A 19,422-nucleotide genomic window follows, 5' to 3' on the forward strand; every position below is an offset into this window, starting at 1 on the left:
TCTTTATGTAACTGCTCGATTCCCCATTTTGAAAGCGCCATTCGATCCTCTATTCGAATTATCTTTCCGATTCACCAAGGTATCAAAATCAAGTACACGTCAAATAACTTCCATTTAACACTGGTACACGTGTTTTTGATCTCTGCTCCCTTCTTAACATCTCTTCAACATTTCGAATTAGCTTATTCTTTCGAAAGTATATCTCGACCAACAAGAAATATATATTAAACATCAGTTCACTAATTAAAAAGCAGTGTATGTGAAGAGTGGTATCAAAGGTACATCAATCAACATGCATAGCATTATTTTTCAACAAGGAAAAATTTTAAGAGTTTGTTCTTTCGGCAGCAATTTGTTAATTAAATATAGAAAAGCTAACAAATTGATGGGACCAAAATGAAAACGTAAGTGACATTTCAAAAGAGAGGTGAATAAAGTTGTGGTATCATCATCAGGTAATTATCGATTTAATTATGGGCATATATTTTTTTTTTTTTTTTAACATAGAGAACAAACATGATTAGTGGAAGCTCACTCGAAGATTCCCTAATAATCTTCAAATCTGAGAGACCATGTTACATATTCAGAATATCTTTGATCAGCCACTAGACATTAGCCTCATAAGCTAGCTATTGTTATTATGATTGCTAGCTACGAGGTTTAGATGTTTAATTATTTTAAGTTATTAGTAACGGAATCAAATATTTTTGTTAGTAATGTAATGCATAATTTAATTATGTAAAATATTTTTAAGCTAATCATACGTACAAAGGGTTGTCACCAAAAAATACGTACAAAGGGTTAATAATATCGAATTAATCCTTAAAAAATTATTGGTCATTTTTTAAATTTATTCTTAAAAAATTTTATCAATGAAATTAGTTTTTTAAATATTATAAATTAATGATTTTTTATCATTAAATTAATAATTTTCGTCAACAATTGTTGATATAAAATGTTAATTAATAATAGCGTACATGACACTTAATATGATTAATTAGACGCTGAACAAATATATATGTTTATCAAAATTTATCAATTTAGTCTATTTTTTTAATTATATAAACTATAATTCATATAGTCTAATGATATTAAATTAATAAAATTTCTTAAATATATTTATTTAATATCTAATTAAATATTATGTCTTATGTATGAGGTGAGTTAATATTTTATATCATTAATTATTGATAAAAAATTATTAATTGAGTGACCAAAAGATAAAAATGATTCATTTATAATTTTTAAAAAATAATTTAATTGATAAAATATTTTAAAAATATATTTAAAAAATAAGCTATCTTTTAAAAAATAATTTGACTATTAACTCTCCGTATAAATTTTTAAAAAAAATGTAAAGTAGAATTTGGTGTTAAAACTTAAAACCCTTGTGTATGTAGAAGCCTTTTATCTAACTCTTTTTCTCTTATTGAGTGCAAAAAAATCTTGTTCTTAAATATTGACTACATTCATGTACGCCATGCAATATATATAAGTCCAAGAATTCGGCGGGAATTAGCTCACCAACAGAAAAATGGGCCAAACAAATTTAGAAAAAAGAAAATAAAAAAAGATAATATATCGCTCGTAAGTATATATAGCTGATGAAAAAAGAAATCTTAAGAGTTCATTTTTTTCAACAATCAAATTATGTTATGCATATACAAAAATATCTATTAAATTAGTTATTTATATGAAATATATGTTAAAAAATAAACAATATACTTAAAAAATAATATGTGAAATAACATATGTATATATAATTATATATAAATATGTGACTGATTAGATAATTAATCTTTTTATATAATATTTTTGTTTTTTCAATTAGCATACAATAAATTTTGTTGTTTTTTCTCTCATTAGTTTAAAATAAACTGTGTTTGAATTTTTTTTTTTTTTATTAGTGAGAATTGTTAGTTTGAAAAAGGTTTAATTTAAGAGGAATGTTAGGGGCCAGCAACTTTTGTGATTTGTAACCATCAAATAGCCATCAATGATGGTTTTAATGGTGTGAGATTGGTGTAAACTTTCATCCAATAGCTCACTTTTCTTTGCTAGTTATATGCTGGTCAGAATTTAACAAAGTTGCTGACCCCTAAACTTTTCCTTAATTTAAAAGTGGGTCTCATAACCAACCACTACAGATAATTAATAATTAGCTAAATGTTTCACTGAATATGTGATAATTAAAGTTTTAAATAAATATAGAAGTTTCTTTCTAATATATATGTAGCTCTGTTCTTAAATCCACACACTATGGGAAGTTCAAACAAATAATTAATGAACTTAATTAGTAAAAAGTGCAAAAGTTCAAATTAAACACTTGATAATCATGTAATATATATCAGGCACGTTGGCAAAGTATTGCAACTTTGCCTTTTCTGTTCCTTCACGTTTAATCAAACTTTGTCATATCTTGTTACTTCTTAACATACAGTAATATTTCCAAAGAAGTGATATACTAAACTCATGAGAGTGGGTGGCATACTATCATTGTTACATATAGTAGCCATCTTCTTAACCTGGTCACAATCAGGAGTGTTCATGAATCGGATCCAATTCACATATCCGTAATATTTATTTGAATTCGACTTAAAAATTACGGATATAGATCCAATTCACAAGACTATCGAATTGGATAAAATCGGATCCGTACAGTAATAGAATTGGATTGCGGATTTTATATATATATCCGTATATCTACAAAAATAAATAAATAAATATTCTTTTTATATTTTATTTCAACTAATAATTATTATATATGTTATATTATTTTATTTTTATTATTTAAAAAATATATTTAATATTATTTTAAAAATAAACATGTTTAAAAGAGTAAAAAAAAGATTTTATTGATTTTTTTAAATAAAAAAAAAACTTTTAAAAAACATTTTTATGTATTGCGGATATATTCGATCCGATCCGCAAATATGCGGATTGGATCCAACCTAAAAAGTTGGGGATTTTGGATCTGATTAGATCCGATTATTTTAATATGGATCAAATTCGGATCGAAATTTTGGCCTTATTCAATCTGCGTTCATCCCTAATCACAATGATCATTATTATTGTATAGTTGGCCTAAATTAACCTTGTATTTATATGGGTAAGAAATTAAAAAAAGAAAAATTCATACAAACAATGCTAGCTGCTCATTAAGGTAGTTTAGTGACCCAAATACACGTTATTCAGATTCTATATATCACCAAGATTTTGATTCATTGGTTTTAAGGACCTATTTTTTTCCCTCAAAGCACAATTTTTTTTTTCCTTGTAGGATAAGATCAAATTCGAAAGTAGTAGACAGGAGATAGTCTAATTAATTTAAGTTGGTCGAATAATAAATTTATTTGTCTATTTAAATAAGTGTTAAAAATTTAAATTTTGTATTAGACATATAATAATAATTTATTGATCAATAATAAATTGTTAAATAGAACTCAAATCCACAACAAACTAATTCTTAACTTGTTAGATTGAGGTATACCGTAAGAAAAAAAATAAGAGTCTTATAACTAATTAATGCTAATCATTGTTTTAATTGATTTGACAACATCAAAATATTGGATGCCGCCCTAATAGAGATTTTTTTTTTTTTTTTCCCACCGAGCTTATTGCTCTATTGCTAGCTTATGCAAGCCATGTTCTCCTAACATATAAAAAATAGGAGTAGTTCAAATTATTGCTTATCACCTATAATAAAGATTATTATTATTATTATTATTATTATTATTATTATTATTATTATTATTATTATTATTATTATTATTATTATGTAAAGTTTATAGGACCAAAGACTAATATTATATTAGAATATAATGGGTTTACCAACTCAATTACAATCAATATATATGATATGCGTATGTTCAGCATTTCATTTCAAATTAAACTCAAGTTTAAATAAATAATTTAAATAAATTTTTAAAAAAAAATTTAAAGTATAAGAACTTTTATTAATAGAATTTTATAAAAAAATTATTTTTTATTTAGATTTTATTTATAAAAATATTTATTTTAAAATTGTAGTGTTTAGATAAATAACTCAAAAAATAATATTTTTTACATAAAAAATAAATATTAAAATAACGATGATAATAAATATTTTTTAATATTGAAAGTTAGATTTTACATAACTTAATCACTAAAATTACAATTGATTAGGCAATTAATTTATTATTTGTTTTTTTATTAGTTCTATTTTTTTAGCGCTTTCAACATTCGGTTCTTTCCACATAATAATATTATTAGAAATTGGTTCTTCTACTTTACTTCACCCATAAGGCCATAACGATGTTCTTGTATATGGTAATAGTAACAAAATTCTAATTCACAATAATTTTGATGGCAATGCGAAAGAAATTATTGTAGAATTAGTGTTTGCTGTTTTATTGTGTATGATATGGTAGGTGAAAATAAAAAACAAATATAAAATATGTGTTAATATATATTTTTGTTGCTGTTTTTTTTTTTACTCCTATTAGAACTCTCTCTTCCTTTGTTGGGGTCAAGAATTTGTTATAACTAACTATAAAAATAATAACAAGCTATATAAAAATAAAATTAAAACTGAGATTTCATATCACACACAATGTTAAATACAAATTTAATAATAAAAATAGAGTGATAAAATGATAAAAAAAATACAATATATACAGAGGTGATTCGGATGGAACATGGTCTGAAATGGTGGTAGAGGATGAATACTTCTAACAAATAAATCATTACGTGAAAATGGTAGTGAAATGTCAGTATTTACAGCAAAAATAAAAAAAATATTTTTTACAAAAATAATAAAATGACTTATTAAAAAAATTATATATTTTTACTTTTTCAAAAAATTATAAATTAACTTTTTAAATGATTTAAAAAAATTTTAAATAATGCTAAATACGTATATTGTGATTTTTTATAATTCAAAAAGAAATAACTTCTATGCTATTTCTCAAATGGACTCTAAATAAATTACTGCTTCAAATGGGGTGGGGTTATCAATTAATTCAAGAAGTATATTTTCCTATTATTTTATAATTATTTTTTGGATCTATATCCTACATGCATATCACATAGGAAAGTGTATAAAGGTATGCGTGCTAATCTCACAGAATGATTTCATACCAAGATAAGAACATATATATAAAATGATATATGAAAGTGTCTTGAAAGACATTCTATCTCTTGAGCTCACAAACATGAAAAAAAAAATGTTTTATTTTTCAAAAGAAAAATAATAATAATATTTTAATTGAAGAATTCTCGAGCTAAATATTTAGAGCTAAATATGTTACAACTTGGTTTGTAACATACACCACACAATTTCATAGTCGGTGTTGGCTCGACAAACAAAATTAAGTCATCCTGTTGAAATTCTTCCTAAGTTCCCATCACTATTGAAGATTCAAACTTTTGAACTGACTCAATCAACAGTGTTGACTAAAAAATATAATGAAATCTTGGGCTGAAATCTAATAAAAAAATAAATTAATTAAAGGAAGAAAAGATGCAACAAGCTATTGAAGTGTGAAGAAAAAAATTGAAAGGTCACAAACAAAAAGCGGAAAATAAGAAGTGTTGTTGGAAAATGCAGCAAACTTGGAGATATATTTTGTGTTTATTTTATTTCATATATTGAACCGACACACACTTATTTACTATTTTTAGACATTGCCGAATATAAAATATATAATTATCAATAACAAAACTTACGAAATCATTGTAATAAATTATGAAGAGAAAAAAAATGATATAGAAGTATATCTTTTGAGGGGCAGAGGGGGCAAACGCTAATGGGATCCGAACAAATAAGGCGTGCACGGCTCTGTGAAGATTAGCTTGTTATCAAAAATAAAAAATAAAATATTTTAAATTTTAAATTTGAAGTACTAAACCTAAATATGAACTGTTGATATAAATAAAATATAATAAATAAAAAACTAAATTTTATTTAATTAACAAAGAATATTTAAGGATGAGTCTATTTAAAAAAATAAATTGATAAAATAATTTGATATAAATAGATTCTATATTTATGGTAGCTACAGTAATTATGTAAATATTATTAAATTTAAAGTCGTGTTTTTTTTATATTTTAGTAATATTTTTTTAATAACATTTTTTAAAAGTTACTGCTAAATAATAAAAAATATTACTTTAATTTTAATAATATTTTTTAAAATATTATAGTGATCATAACATAGACATACTTAAATTGTCCTTTGATATATATGCTTATATAGATTTAAAATTCATATCATCACTTCGGAGCATCTAATAATAATTGTGCTTTTTTCAATTGGAAAAAAAAAAGTAGCAGTGTATTTCTAACTGTATATTCATCAATTATAATCACTTAAAAATTAACCTAAAAGGATTCGACCTAGTGGTTAGAGATACATACCCACTTTTACTTCTAAATTGAGAACCTTGGATCAACACCCTAGAGGCTAACATACAATTTAACTTTGAAGGGAAAAACTCCATATATAACTGAGTCCTTTTTAATTTTTTCCATTTTTTTAAGGTCTAGCGTCTGTCATAGACATAGCAAGTTAGCAACCACAACAACCAATCGAACTAGTGTCATAAAAATTGGAAGCAAAAGTTTTCTTTTTCTTTTTTTTTTTTTTTTTTGCATGAAGCAAAAAGTTTTCAATCTCACTCAATCAAAGAATAGTGCAAAAATATCAATCTTATAGTTTGATTTTGAACATTAATTAAGCCCAATCAGAATAGGACTAGACCACAGAGGACAAAAAAGTTGATAAAAGAGTACTTACAAGGACCAATCATACACAAGGCTTATGTTGACCAAAACCAATGCTTATTATAGAGAAGGTTTTTCAGGTCGAAAAAGAAACCTTCTAAGAAAATTGGTCGGTTAGTCACAAGACTTTCATACAGTGACACATACCAAATAATTGGACCAACAGAGATCAAAGAAAAGCTCAAATTGGCAATCATTAACTTCGCTAGAAATATTAGATGCTCCATTGACAAAACCTCTGGCATGTCAATTACTATCTGATTAACCCAATAAAAATATTAGTGATTCAAAAAAATAGAGAATATTTTGTACTTCAGTCATTACCATTACGGTTTCAGTTTAATAAATGATCACATGACAAAATACAAAAAATAATTACAAAACCTAATAAATGCAGTAAAGGAATGCTACTTATATGATGACCTCACCAAAGGGGGAATCCCTTGCGGTAACCTATAAGGGTATCAATGTTTTAAGTCTTCTTAACTTTCTTAACACCACAAATCTATTGCAATAAGCCAAGTGAATGCCACTGAAATATCTGTTATCTGACAAGTGTGTAAATGTTGACCTTCGTAAAGTTGAGTACGTAGCAATCATAATTTAATTTTAATATACTATTAGTATAAAATAATAAAATAATTTTATACATATATCTAATTATGTAATTCAATATCATAACAAATAACTATCTTTTATATTAAATGCATAAATGATCATTCAAAAAAACAGATATGATTACACAACTATATAAGACATTTTATACTGTCAGTGCATCAAAATTAAACTCTAAAACTAAATTAAACTATATGCATCTATATAAAAATATATGACATAATAGCTAATTGGCCAATTTTATGATGCCTTTTGTTTAGTGTCTAACTTTTGCCTAAATTATCTTTTATAGTAACTTTAAAATATTTAAAATGTTTTAACTTTTATATTTTTAAATTTAAAATTAATTATTTAACTTATTTTAAAAGTTAGACAATATTTTTTAGACACCATAACAAACTCCTAGCTAATTTTAGTAGCTATTTTGATATACAAATAGCATTTTTAATTTTCAAAATATACCAAAATGTGACAATGACAAATTAAGGGGGGAAATAGGAGAACGGGGGGAGGGGGATAAGATTAAAACATATTCACAAGGCCTAAGGTCAATGACATTAGGCGTTTCCATTTTCCACCGAGCACATTGACTGAAGGGAGTGAAGGGCAGAGAGAAGAGTAAGTAGAGGAGTAGGAGAAATAATGAAATCTTCTCAATCCATGTGCTTGCAGAGGAGAAGGTAGAAGAAGGAAGAATAGAATATGAAGAGAAAGAATGATAGCAGAGGAGTAAGAAGGAAATATGTAAGCTACAAAAAGGAGTAGACCAAGATACTCTAAACACAACAAAAATTTGACGAGGATTGAGAATACAAAAAGCCTACTTTAGAATGAATTACAAAACAGATACAACAGCTACTATGAAAAAATGCATGGTGCTGAACTTCCCTTTTCTCTTGAAAACTAGCCATTCCACAATCACAAATTCTAGGCCTACAACATGTTAGCAACCTAAAGAACAAAAAAGGGTAATAGAGATAAGAAGACAAATGAGTAGAGAGGAAAAAATAAGTGTCAGAGCAGGTGTTATAAGTTAAATAGCAAGCAAAGGCACCATTACAACATAATGGAGAAGACCATCATCATCTGCATAAAACAATATCCTTCCCAAACTCAGAATGCTTAACAACTGTTACTTGGGTTGTCCTCAAGGCTTTAACAAATTCTCATCATATATTCTGCAGCTGTGAGAATGAGATGCGGATTACTGAACCAGAAAGTGAGCTTGCATGCTTGCATACAAGAGCATCGGTAGCCAGTTCCTCAGTCTCGAACTGAACCAGAGCCTGCTTTTTCCCATTCATCTCAAAGACTTTGCTGTTCACAATAGTTCCATGCTCCTCCAGGAGGTTCAGAATCTCATCTTCGGTGACATCTTGGGGGAGTGTTGACAAATGGATAATCTTTGTCGGGGAGCAACAATAACGGTAGTTCTTAGCAGCATTACGGTTGAAACGGTTGAGGTTTGAATTGGCATACTCATGCGTGTCAGCACCTGGGGTTATGTTAGGATGTTTCGAGAAGTTGACTTCTAATCGCTTCCCAAACAACGTGGCTCCCTATATCTCGAAAGACAAAATGTCGGGACCAGGTTAAAAGTACAGAAGGAATAGTAATAAGCAGGATATCAAATTCTGTCAAGAAATTTAATAATTGGATCTCAACAGAATCTTTGCATGCCAAACATCATGAACAAAAGTAACAACAACAAATTAACATGTATAACACATACAGAAACATGCGGCATGTAAATTGTAACATCTTTTTTTATTGAAAGACACTTGAACCGTAACAATAACAAACTCAATGATAGACACACAAAGTAAAAGTTCCCTCTCCGGTGATGAATATAACAAGCAATAATAACTCCTCAATTTAGTAAAGATATAAGAAAGAATTGAGTACATACGAATAGGTTAAAGTAAATTTGTGTTTCTACACCTTAAATCGACTATACTTTTTACCCCTCTTTTTAATCGACTCCCTATTGCAAAGATCTAGCGTAGAAGAATATGAACAGCAAGGTACATAACAAACCTTCAGAAAGTGCACTGCCAATTCAGCTTGGAAACCATCCCCCATCTGGATAAGTGCATGATCTGGTTTATTCCGGAGAAGCTTAATCCTCACAATGTTCCCATAAATGGAGAACAAGTTGAACAGCTTATCCTCATCTATTCTCTGATACAACAAACAAGTTTCAAGTTAAATGAAGGGGAGCAGGGGGGTGAGGGAGAAAAAGAATCTCTCCGAGAAGAAGCCAGAAAAAAGTGCTTACATCAGGATTAAGATTTGAGACAAGAATTGTACATCGGTCATTTGTCCCGGTTACTCCAGGAGGCAAACCACCCCCGAAGGCAGCTGCAATGGCTGCAGCATTGGCCATCTATGATTCAAAACAAATTAACAAATAAGCGTATAACAAAAACAAGAACTGCTACAAGTAAATTAAACAGAAATATAAGAAATTGCATTAACGACTGCAGTCAGCATATTATAATCAGAGTGATATACTCGTATCATATTGTCATTTTCAAAATGGAAAAAAATCATGTGCAGTTCAAGAAAGGATAAAAGCCTAACAAACAACAACCTCACCCAACAAAACACCCAATTTGGGAAACAAAAAATCAACATAAATATAGAAGAAAAGATCAACCATCAGACATCTCCCACTACATCCACTGTGCAAGAATAATTTAAATGGATACTTCAACTTGATGCAAAAAATACCCAACCTGAGGATATCCAACTGCAAAAAAATAAATTAAAAAAAGAGTGAAAATATTAGTAAATTATACAGAAAATAACACAATAACAAACATAGCAAACCAACCAAAGCAGCCTGAAATATTTAGAACCTGCCCCGGCTAAAGAACCAAGAACAGAATATATTACCTGTATCGCCATATCCAGGCTGTTTCACAGAAGATGAAGGATAAAAAAACATTAGAACGGATTTGATAAAGATGAAGAGGAGATTTTAATCATTCAAAAACAAAAAAAACATACTTGTGACGGTCTGCCTTTCTGCTCTGTAGGAAGATTTGGGTTCGTAAAGTCCCTGTCAGAATAAAGTCCACAATAATCTGATAACATAACATTGATAAAAAGAGAACGAGACGTAAACAAAAACAGAAAGATGAGAACCAATGTAGTCACCTTGAACGGTCATTGTTGTAGTTCACTTGTAGTTCATCAAGGCTGCAATTAAGATGATTAAATTTTCATAAATAAGAACCAAAAAAATCAGGAGAAAAGAAAAAAAAAATCAAGAGAGAGAAAGAGAGATAGAGAGAGAAGGGGGGAGGAAGCAGCCATCGCGGGGTGCTTAAAAACCACAAACCAAAATATAATGAAATTATTTTAGATAGATTTAACCTACTTTGAGAACTGAATGTCCAGCTGACAGCAACCATCATAAATATTGCGTCCCTAAATTTCATAAATAAAATTACCATTCAGAGACAATATCAGAATTAAAATGCCAGGTAAAAGCCTCGAGCTGAAAGGAAATGTTAAAGAACCTGAAGTGTACTTCTCGCGACAACAGCATGCTGACGTGACTGATACTGGATAAGAGCCTGAAAACCTACACAGCATGCAAATACATGATGAAACATTACATACAATAAGTTATAAAAAAAATATACATGGATATATCAAATATAATCATATGTTATTTTTCTGGTACAAGGAAGGCCCTCCTAGCATGGGACCCAGGAAGGCCAAACTGGATCCCACGACCCCAAGGCAAGTAGTGAGTGGTTAAGGGGGTTGGAACAAGGGGATTGTGTAATTTCCGATTGAAGCCCCCACTATCCACATGATACCAGATGCCCTTTATCGCTTGAGCCAATGCTCCTGTGCAATATAATGATTATTTTTCACCCATATAAAAATGCAATCACAATGCTGATATCTAATTACAGGGCAAATACATATACATAATGTATAGAAACAGAAGCTACATTCCACTACACAATAAATTATCTAGCTTCTCAAGAAGCATATTTTAGAACAGTCAAAACAAGCGCTGATGTAACCATGTATCCAAGTCCAAGCACAGATAACTTATTCATAAGTCCCTATTTATCAAAATATATACTACCATATAAGTTGGTTACATGGATCGATCATCAATTGACACCACTGAACTGTTTCCAAAACAGAAATTTCAGTAATAACTTTTTTATTTACACAGAAAACGAAATTTTTTGTTTATATATGTCAAAATCAATTACAGCATGACCAAAATATATCCTCTATAACCCAGTTATAGTCCAAATTCATAGGGAAAGAAAGAAAGAAAGGAAAGAAAGAAAGGGAGAAATCTGAGAGAATCTGACCAGCTGACTTCTGAAATGTTACAATCTTTTCCACAGATCCATGGGGAGAAAATACTTGATATAGCACATCCACTGTTATAGGATACATCATGTGGTGAATTGTAACTAAGAGAATTCGATTTGGCTGCGCATCCAGAGAGTTCCCGACAGCAAAACAGCATAGAGAAAGAGAAGAGATAGAGAGAAAGGAGAATAAATAGAGAAGTACATGATAAAGAGAAAGAGAAAATACAGAACTTAATTTAACACACTGAACCCGCTGTAATGGAACCACCTAAGATTATAACACAGATATGGCAGAAAGATCGCATATAAAAGAAAAAGTACTAGTTCCCCACAAAGGGCCAATTTATTAAAATGTATAGACAGCGAACAACATGAAACATAAACCCTTTTAACTCAAACATGAAAATTATAAAATGCCAACCTCATCTCCACGCCCTTGATTTTGATCCATTGATGTTAGTTCTTGATGTGAGGAAAACTGGACATAAACATTCCTCCCCCTAGAGTAAAACAAAAGAACCGGATTGTTTAGGAACTCACACAATCAATGGAAAAGAAAAGTGCATAACATACCATGATACCAAATTATCAAAACAAGTCTGTGCATACCTTATGCTTGGCTGAACATTTGCATAAAATTGTAAAGAATTAACGGCTGAAGCAACATCTTGCATTTGGACAAGAGCCTGAAATAAGTAGCAGATTAACAAAAAGAAAGATAAAATAAAGCACCCTTAAATTTCAGAAGGAAAACCAGAAGTCTCATTTATTTTGAGGCATGAATTTAAAAAGGAAACCTGATTTTTTGCACGCAACATCACAAGCTTTGTTATGACTCCAAAAGGCTGAAAGAGCTGAAGCAAATCATTCTGCAACCAAAGCATAAAAACATCATAAACAATTAAACATTACACGTACCACGTGCCAAGTACAAACAACATAGTCATCCACCAAGAGGGAAAAAAAAAGCGTACTTCGGATATCTCATGCCCCACGTTTCGTACATGGATGACCTTGGAAGGTTCAGCCATTGTTTGCAAATCTATAAAACAAAGGAAAAGAGAAGAATTACAAATAAACTTCATCACTATTCTTTTACTATTTATGTATAGATAGCACTACAACACAATATTTCTCTAGTTCTAAACTAATTTAAAAGCAAGCAATTAGAATAAAAGTTAGCATTTGGCACGCAGGAAAATTTCTCATTCTGAACTACACCCCCACAAAACAGCTGGTTGGAGAGGGAAAGAAAGAAAGAAAGAAAAGAAAAGAAAAGAAGTATCTTCAATTCAAAAAGCTTTGCAAAACCGAATTGCTCGTTGATCAAGTTGCCAATGAATCATAATAATGTGCTAACTGATAAAAGTGCGGGGCTTTCGCATACCAGGGTGCAAATCGAAAAAGAACAAAAAAAAAATCTAATTTGTAATCTAGTTAGTAGTGAATGAAACTCGCATACCCACACCAGTTGAGACCTGAATCTAGGAGAGCATGTATAGCAGAAAAGTGCAGTGAACAAAATCGCGAAAAAAAAAAGGGAATCTCAAAAATCCAGCTCAGACACCCAAAAGTTGGCATGAATCGTGACGTATCAGCACACGAAGCACACAGCAAATTCCTTTCCTAAAACACAGACAGAGAGAGAGAGAGAGAGAGAAGTTACCTGAGCGTGGAGTGACAGAAAGAGAGAGAGAGAAGGACGAAGAGGAAGAGAGAGAAAATAAGAGTTAAAAAGAGGTGTTAGTGTGGCACATGATACTCAATTAATGTTGCCCTATCTTATATTCTTATGTTATGTTTCTATCTAGCCTTTTTATTTTGTAAGATGAGATAATAATCAAATAATAAACTTAGTTGAATTATAAGGTTTCCCAATTTGAAGATTTGGTCAGTTTTTGGTATCACACCGAGTGCACCCTCATGACTCCTCCACTTAAACTTTTATCCAATATACTTCCCTTTTCAGTTTGAGCCTTTCATGCTTTCATTGCCAACAGTTTAGTCAACCAAAATATCCAATTTTAATTTCTTTTCATTTTATTATTTTAAGCTTTTCTTTCTTTTTTCCCTTCATAATATATCAAATTAAATGCTATATTATACATTTATACTCACACATTCTAGTCACCAAAAAAAAAAAAATACTCACACATTCTCAAATTAATGGGATTTTTAGATATGTATAGTTATTAAGAAATAAATGGCAAATTACTAAAATAAAATATTTAAACTTTAAATTTATTGAAATACAACTTTTGTATATTGGATACGGAAATTTACTTTTTCATTAAACTATGTAAATCGCGAGAGAGGTCCCACGGATTCTAAATGAACGTAAATCGGTACACTCCTCTAGTGGTTTACATTGAAACTCGAAATAGCCAGAAATTACTGTAGAGGTCTCGCGGTTTCTGTGTAAGTATGAAATATGCATAAACCGCAACAGAGAGTCCAACGGTTTATACTTGCACCAAATTTGCCTATATATACTAACCAAGAGGGAGTGGTGTGATGGTAGAGAGTCATTTTCACACTTTCACAAATGGATGGCGAGGATATTTTTTTTTTGTTCTAGTCCACTGCTCTGGTAAAATTAAAAAAAAAAACAAAAGGCACGGTGTTAAGTTCACTGATAAAGAATGGGTGAGTGTTTTTATCCATTCGACAAAAACTTTGTCAGAACTAAAGATGAGCATATTGCAAAAGGCGGGTTTGTGTGGGGCCAAGTGGGTGAAGAAGGTGTTCTACAAGATTTTGATTACAATTGTGTCAACTGGTGTGTAGTATGAAACATTTGTGATAGAGTTGGATGAAGACATGCATGTTTTGTTTCATTGTCGGCGCAGTTTTCCGAAGGTGAGAATACACGAGTTGTATGCCAAGTTGGAAGATGGTGTCAACAGTTCCGGGGCATCAGTGCCAAATCCTCAGTCGACGACAGTGGGGGTGCTTTTACTTCGATGCCTGTCGTTGCACCTGGTTGTTTGTTGGCTGAACCACCATCTGTTCCAGCAGGGTTAGCTCGGTCACCTGGTTTGATTCCTGGTCTTTCAGGTGATGGTGAGCTGGATCATGTTGAAAATGCGATGCGAGAGGGTGATTCGGACGATGAGCCAGATCACATATTGGGGGACAGTGAGGAGGGTACTCCTAGGAACCCACCGGCACGTCAGGGGTCATCCAGTTCTGGGTCCCACCAACAACTACCACATTTCTCGATGTTGAACTTGGAAGCAGTCGGCCAGTAACCGGACATAGATCCCACCTTCGGAGGCCAAGAATTACACGAGGAAAATCCTTCTGAGAAATTTCAGATTGGCCAATCTTTTCAAACTAAGGAGGAAGCTGTGTTGAGTGTTAAGAATTATAGCATCCGCCGTGGAGTTCAGTATTGGGTGATGGAGTCAAATCATCTGAAGTATCATGGGAGATGCAAGGAGTTTGGGAACGGCTGCACGTGGATGATTCGTATCACACTTCGGCAATGTAAGGGTAATTAGGAGGTTAGAAGGTACAACAGAACTCACACTTGCTTGGCTACTTCGATTTTGAGTGACCACCAACAGCTCGATCACCACGTCATTTCTGTGAGAATCTTTTTGTTGGTTAGGGCGGATGCAGCGGTTAGGATAAAGGTGTTGCAAGAAGCTACTGAGGTAACCTATGGATTCAGACCTAGTTATAGGAAGGTGTGGATGGCAAAACAGAAGGCAGTTGCATAGATCTACGGAGATTACGAAGAGTCATATGCCGAGTTTCCCCGTTGGATCTTTGGGGTGCAAGCCACGATGGAGGGAACTGTGGCATTATTGAAGACTTCTTCGGTACGTGTAGGTGATCAGGTTGATGAGTCTACGAAGTATTTTCATCGTCTTTTCTGGACATTTCCTCCATACATTGAGGCATTTAGATATTGCAAGCCACTAGTAAGCATTGATGAGACTCGTTTATATGGGAAGTGTGGCGGAACTTTGCTTCTGGCTATCGCGCCAGATGAAAACTCGAATATCTTGCAGGTTGCCTTTGCACTTGTGGAATGGGAGAATGCGGAGCCCTGAGCTTTTTTCTTATCCCACTTGCGTCAACATGTGACCCCACAAGAAGGCATTCTTATGATATATGCGTATATGCGTACGGTGTTCTCAGTAGCATCCTCCGACAACACCCTGAATCTCTCATGGAACCAGGTGAAGTAGACTGTAAACTGTTTTACCTTATTTGGCAGGGAAGCTCGCTAAATAGTTCCTGAAACTACTCCCAAGCGGGTTTGCCATCATCCATCAGCTTCTCAAAATCTGTAAGGCGCCCGAATATAGGTAAACCATCCACGGGCAGCCCCAGCTGGTATGCAACATCCTGCAGTGTGATGGTGCACTCCCCGAATGACATATGAAAGGTGTGCGTCTCAGGACGCCACCTCTCACTGAATGCGCTGACTAGAGGCTCATCTAACCAAAACCACCTCGTGTTGAGCCTCACCAGATGATACAAATCAGTCCTCTCCAGATAGAGTATGATCCTATCATGTAGATGCATGTTCTGTTATCTCCGGACACTATAAATACACTTACTTGGCTGTAGTATATGAGAGAAATAACCAAACCAAATGAAATTCCATCACTAACAAGTTTAATCTATATATTATAACCGAAAACAGATACTAAACTTATAATTTTAAATTAAATTTAATAAAACTTAAATATAAGACTCAAATATTTAATTTAAAATAATCAAACCCTAAACTACAAAATGTATAATTTTAAAGTTTAAGAACGTAAAATACAACCGCTACATTCTATTTACAAAATTTAATCTTTAAACAAATTTTAAACTCTAAACAACTAAAACTATAATATCGGAATTTAAACGTGCATATTTAAAACCTAAAATTTTAAGTCTTAGTTTTTAAATATGATACTTAATCAACAACCCTACAAGCCTTACAATTTGAATCTTATATCTCAAATAGAAGAGGATCATCATTCTACTTAAAGATTTCATCCTACCTTTAAAATTTACATCTTAACTTTGGAATCATAAACTGGCCAATCCTAAATTATGTGTTCTAACTACTGCACCCGAATACTACATTTTTTGTTATATGAAAAATAATAACTAAAAGAAAACAAACTTACCTCTTCGTTTATGTTGCCGATAACGTGCGCAACGCCGTTGAGCCGGTAAAGACTACGTTTGTCCGCCACAGTCCGGCCCCAGCAAAGTCAAAATGTCTTCCTCACCACACTTTCCTCTCTTTCTCTCTCTAGAAAACGTCTCTTTCTCTCTCTAAGATATGAAAGTGGCTCAAACCGACCCTCCTATCGCGTATTTATACTAAAGTATAAACCCTTGTCGCAGTTTATGCATATTTCATACTTACACAGAAACCGTGAGACCCCTACCATGGTTTCTGGCCATTTCAAGTTTCAATGTAAACCGCTAGAGGAGGTGTAGCAGTTTACGTTCATTTGGAATCTGCGAGACCCTTCTCGGAGTTTACATAATTTAGTGAAAAAGTGCATTTTCGTATCCAATATGCAAAAGTTGTATTTCGATAAATTTAAAGTCCAAATGTTTTATTTTAAAAATTTGTTCAAAAATAAATATCATTAAACACCTAAAAAATTGAAAAAAAAATCTTGTTAATTACAATATATTTTTCCCACTTGAAAGTGTAGATGTTATCTTTTGAGAAACATACATTCATTTGCACGACATTTATTTTGAGAATGAGAAAATTATTACAAAAATGAAGGGGAAGATTTGCATAGAGTTGTTTTCCTTTAAAATTGATAATTTAAAATTGTTAAATGATGATTTAGTCAAAGACAAATACCAAATCAGTACTTGAAAGATTCTAACGCTGACAAAATAGTACTTGACTTTTGTTATTGACAAAATAGTTCCTAAATGATTTTAAAATATGACAAACGTGTTCCTGAATTCATCAGAGTACATCTCCGATGAGAATACTACTGAGCTGGCCATCGTATTTTTTTGATATGGCAACCTTGTTAATGTATAATACTTAGGTAAAATTCTTAATTAATTAATTCAATTCACCTTGAAAAATCTCTCTAACCCTAATCTCTCCCTCCCTTTTCCCCAACGCACTCTCTCGCTTTCATTTTGAAACAGTGCCTCAACCTCCACCGCTGTCATATGCTCTACCACCTCCACCAGCCATCACTTCTATAGCCACCTCCATGTGCTCTTCCAACAGTACCATACCCTACACCACTCTCACCGCCACTTCTGCCACCTCCTCCATAACCAGTGCCATGTTCTCTACAAGCACCACCATATCCTCCACCAGAACCACCTCCATAACCAATGTCATGCTCTCCACCAGCACCACCATTATAGCCTTCTCATGGTCCTCCTCCTTTACCACCTCCATAATAACTAGATACGCAATAAAATATCTTTAATGCTATTGTTTCTTTGGCCGTCAAAAGAGAAAAGGGAAAAAATGGTGAGAAAATAGGGGTAAAACAGAGAGAGAGAGAGAGAGAGAGCATATGGCAAGTGACGAAGAGAAGGGCAACGACAATGGAGAAAGGAGGGGACTTGGAGATGGCAACAAAGAGCCGACGACAGAGATCTGAGAGATGGAGAAGAGAGTAGAGAAAGGAGATGAGGATAGGGTTTAGATTTGGGAATTTTCTTTTTTCAGGTTGGATTTCGATTTAATTAATTAAAAATTTCACCTCAGCATTATTCTCCCTGGAGATGTGTTTCGGCGAATTGAAGGATACACTTGTCAAATTTTAATTTCTTTTAAGTACCATTTTGTCGATAACGTCTTTCAGTACCATTTTGTCAGTGCCAGAATCTTTCGGGTACCGATTTGGTATTTACCTCTTTAGTCAAATTATCTAATGATTCACAAATATCAAATTCACATGAAGGCAACTACATGTGAGCTTCCACCAAAAATAAATTAACACAATGAATAAAAGATACGTTTATATTTTATAGTGTAAAGTACTAAATTGATCCCTTATGTTTAGGTCTAATCCTGTTTTGGTCCCTAAAATTTAAAGTGTCCTATTTGCATCCAAAAAAGTTTCATTTAGCTTCAATATAGTTTTGCCGTTAAGTTAATTTTAAATAATTAACGAAACTCAATTTTAGATATAAAAAGCTTATATAACCAAACTTTTCGGTTGTCGAGGGGAGTTTCCTGCAGTAGAGGTGACAATGGCCTTGTTCTCATTGCCACCAGCGAACTTTCCCGCGAAAAGCGAGTTCTCGACAATGTTCTCCATGTGCTTTGAACCAAGGCTAGTGGCTCGTGGTGATGCATCTATTGCCGATCCTGTGCCTTTTGAGTTTGTACTTCTTCTTCAGGAAAAGACATTATGTTTTGATGGAACGGTGAGGTTAATTATTTAATATTGACTTTGCGGTGGGACTACATTGAGGCTAATGAAACTTTTTTTTATTCAAATAGGACACTATAAACTTTAGAGATCAAAATAGGATTAAACTCAAATATAGGGGGACCAATTTACTACTTTACCTATTTTATAAATGAACAAATCTAATAATGTGGAATATATATATATAGGCAAAAAAAGTAAATAATATAAAAATATTAATAATTTTTATTTTGGGTAAAATGTTGATGGTCGTTGTTGTTTAGCTATTGTGGGAAGTTCTCGACTACCAAAAAAGAATCAA

General features: G+C 32.0%; 1 protein-coding gene across 4 annotated transcripts; it reads right to left on the reverse strand.

Moving 5' to 3' along the window:
• Positions 1-8,372: 8,372 nt before the first annotated feature.
• PTB3 (polypyrimidine tract-binding protein 3) lies at positions 8,373-13,539 on the reverse strand. Of its 4 annotated transcripts, none has more exons than XM_016320008.3 (15): positions 13,400-13,539; positions 12,708-12,775; positions 12,531-12,602; positions 12,343-12,419; positions 12,155-12,233; positions 11,728-11,851; positions 10,906-10,970; positions 10,764-10,813; positions 10,541-10,582; positions 10,391-10,442; positions 10,277-10,295; positions 10,117-10,130; positions 9,657-9,764; positions 9,416-9,559; positions 8,373-8,937 (listed from the first exon to the last, which is right to left on the reverse strand). In XM_016320008.3, the coding sequence occupies exons 2-15, from the start codon at positions 12,762-12,764 to the stop codon at positions 8,548-8,550; spliced, it is 1,293 nt and encodes a 430-aa protein (XP_016175494.1). In that variant the 5' UTR covers positions 12,765-12,775; positions 13,400-13,539; the 3' UTR covers positions 8,373-8,547. The 4 variants fall into 4 exon arrangements, with proteins under 4 accessions (XP_016175494.1, XP_020966433.1, XP_020966434.1 ...); XM_021110774.2 differs by lacking the exon at positions 13,400-13,539 and adding an exon at positions 13,196-13,259; XM_021110775.2 differs by lacking the exon at positions 13,400-13,539 and adding an exon at positions 13,121-13,203.
• Positions 13,540-19,422: the final 5,883 nt, after the last annotated feature.

The sequence above is a fragment of the Arachis ipaensis genome, chromosome B9 (assembly GCF_059453495.1).
Source record: "Arachis ipaensis isolate K30076 ecotype BB chromosome B9, ASM5945349v1, whole genome shotgun sequence".
Taxonomy (NCBI): domain Eukaryota; kingdom Viridiplantae; phylum Streptophyta; class Magnoliopsida; order Fabales; family Fabaceae; genus Arachis; species Arachis ipaensis.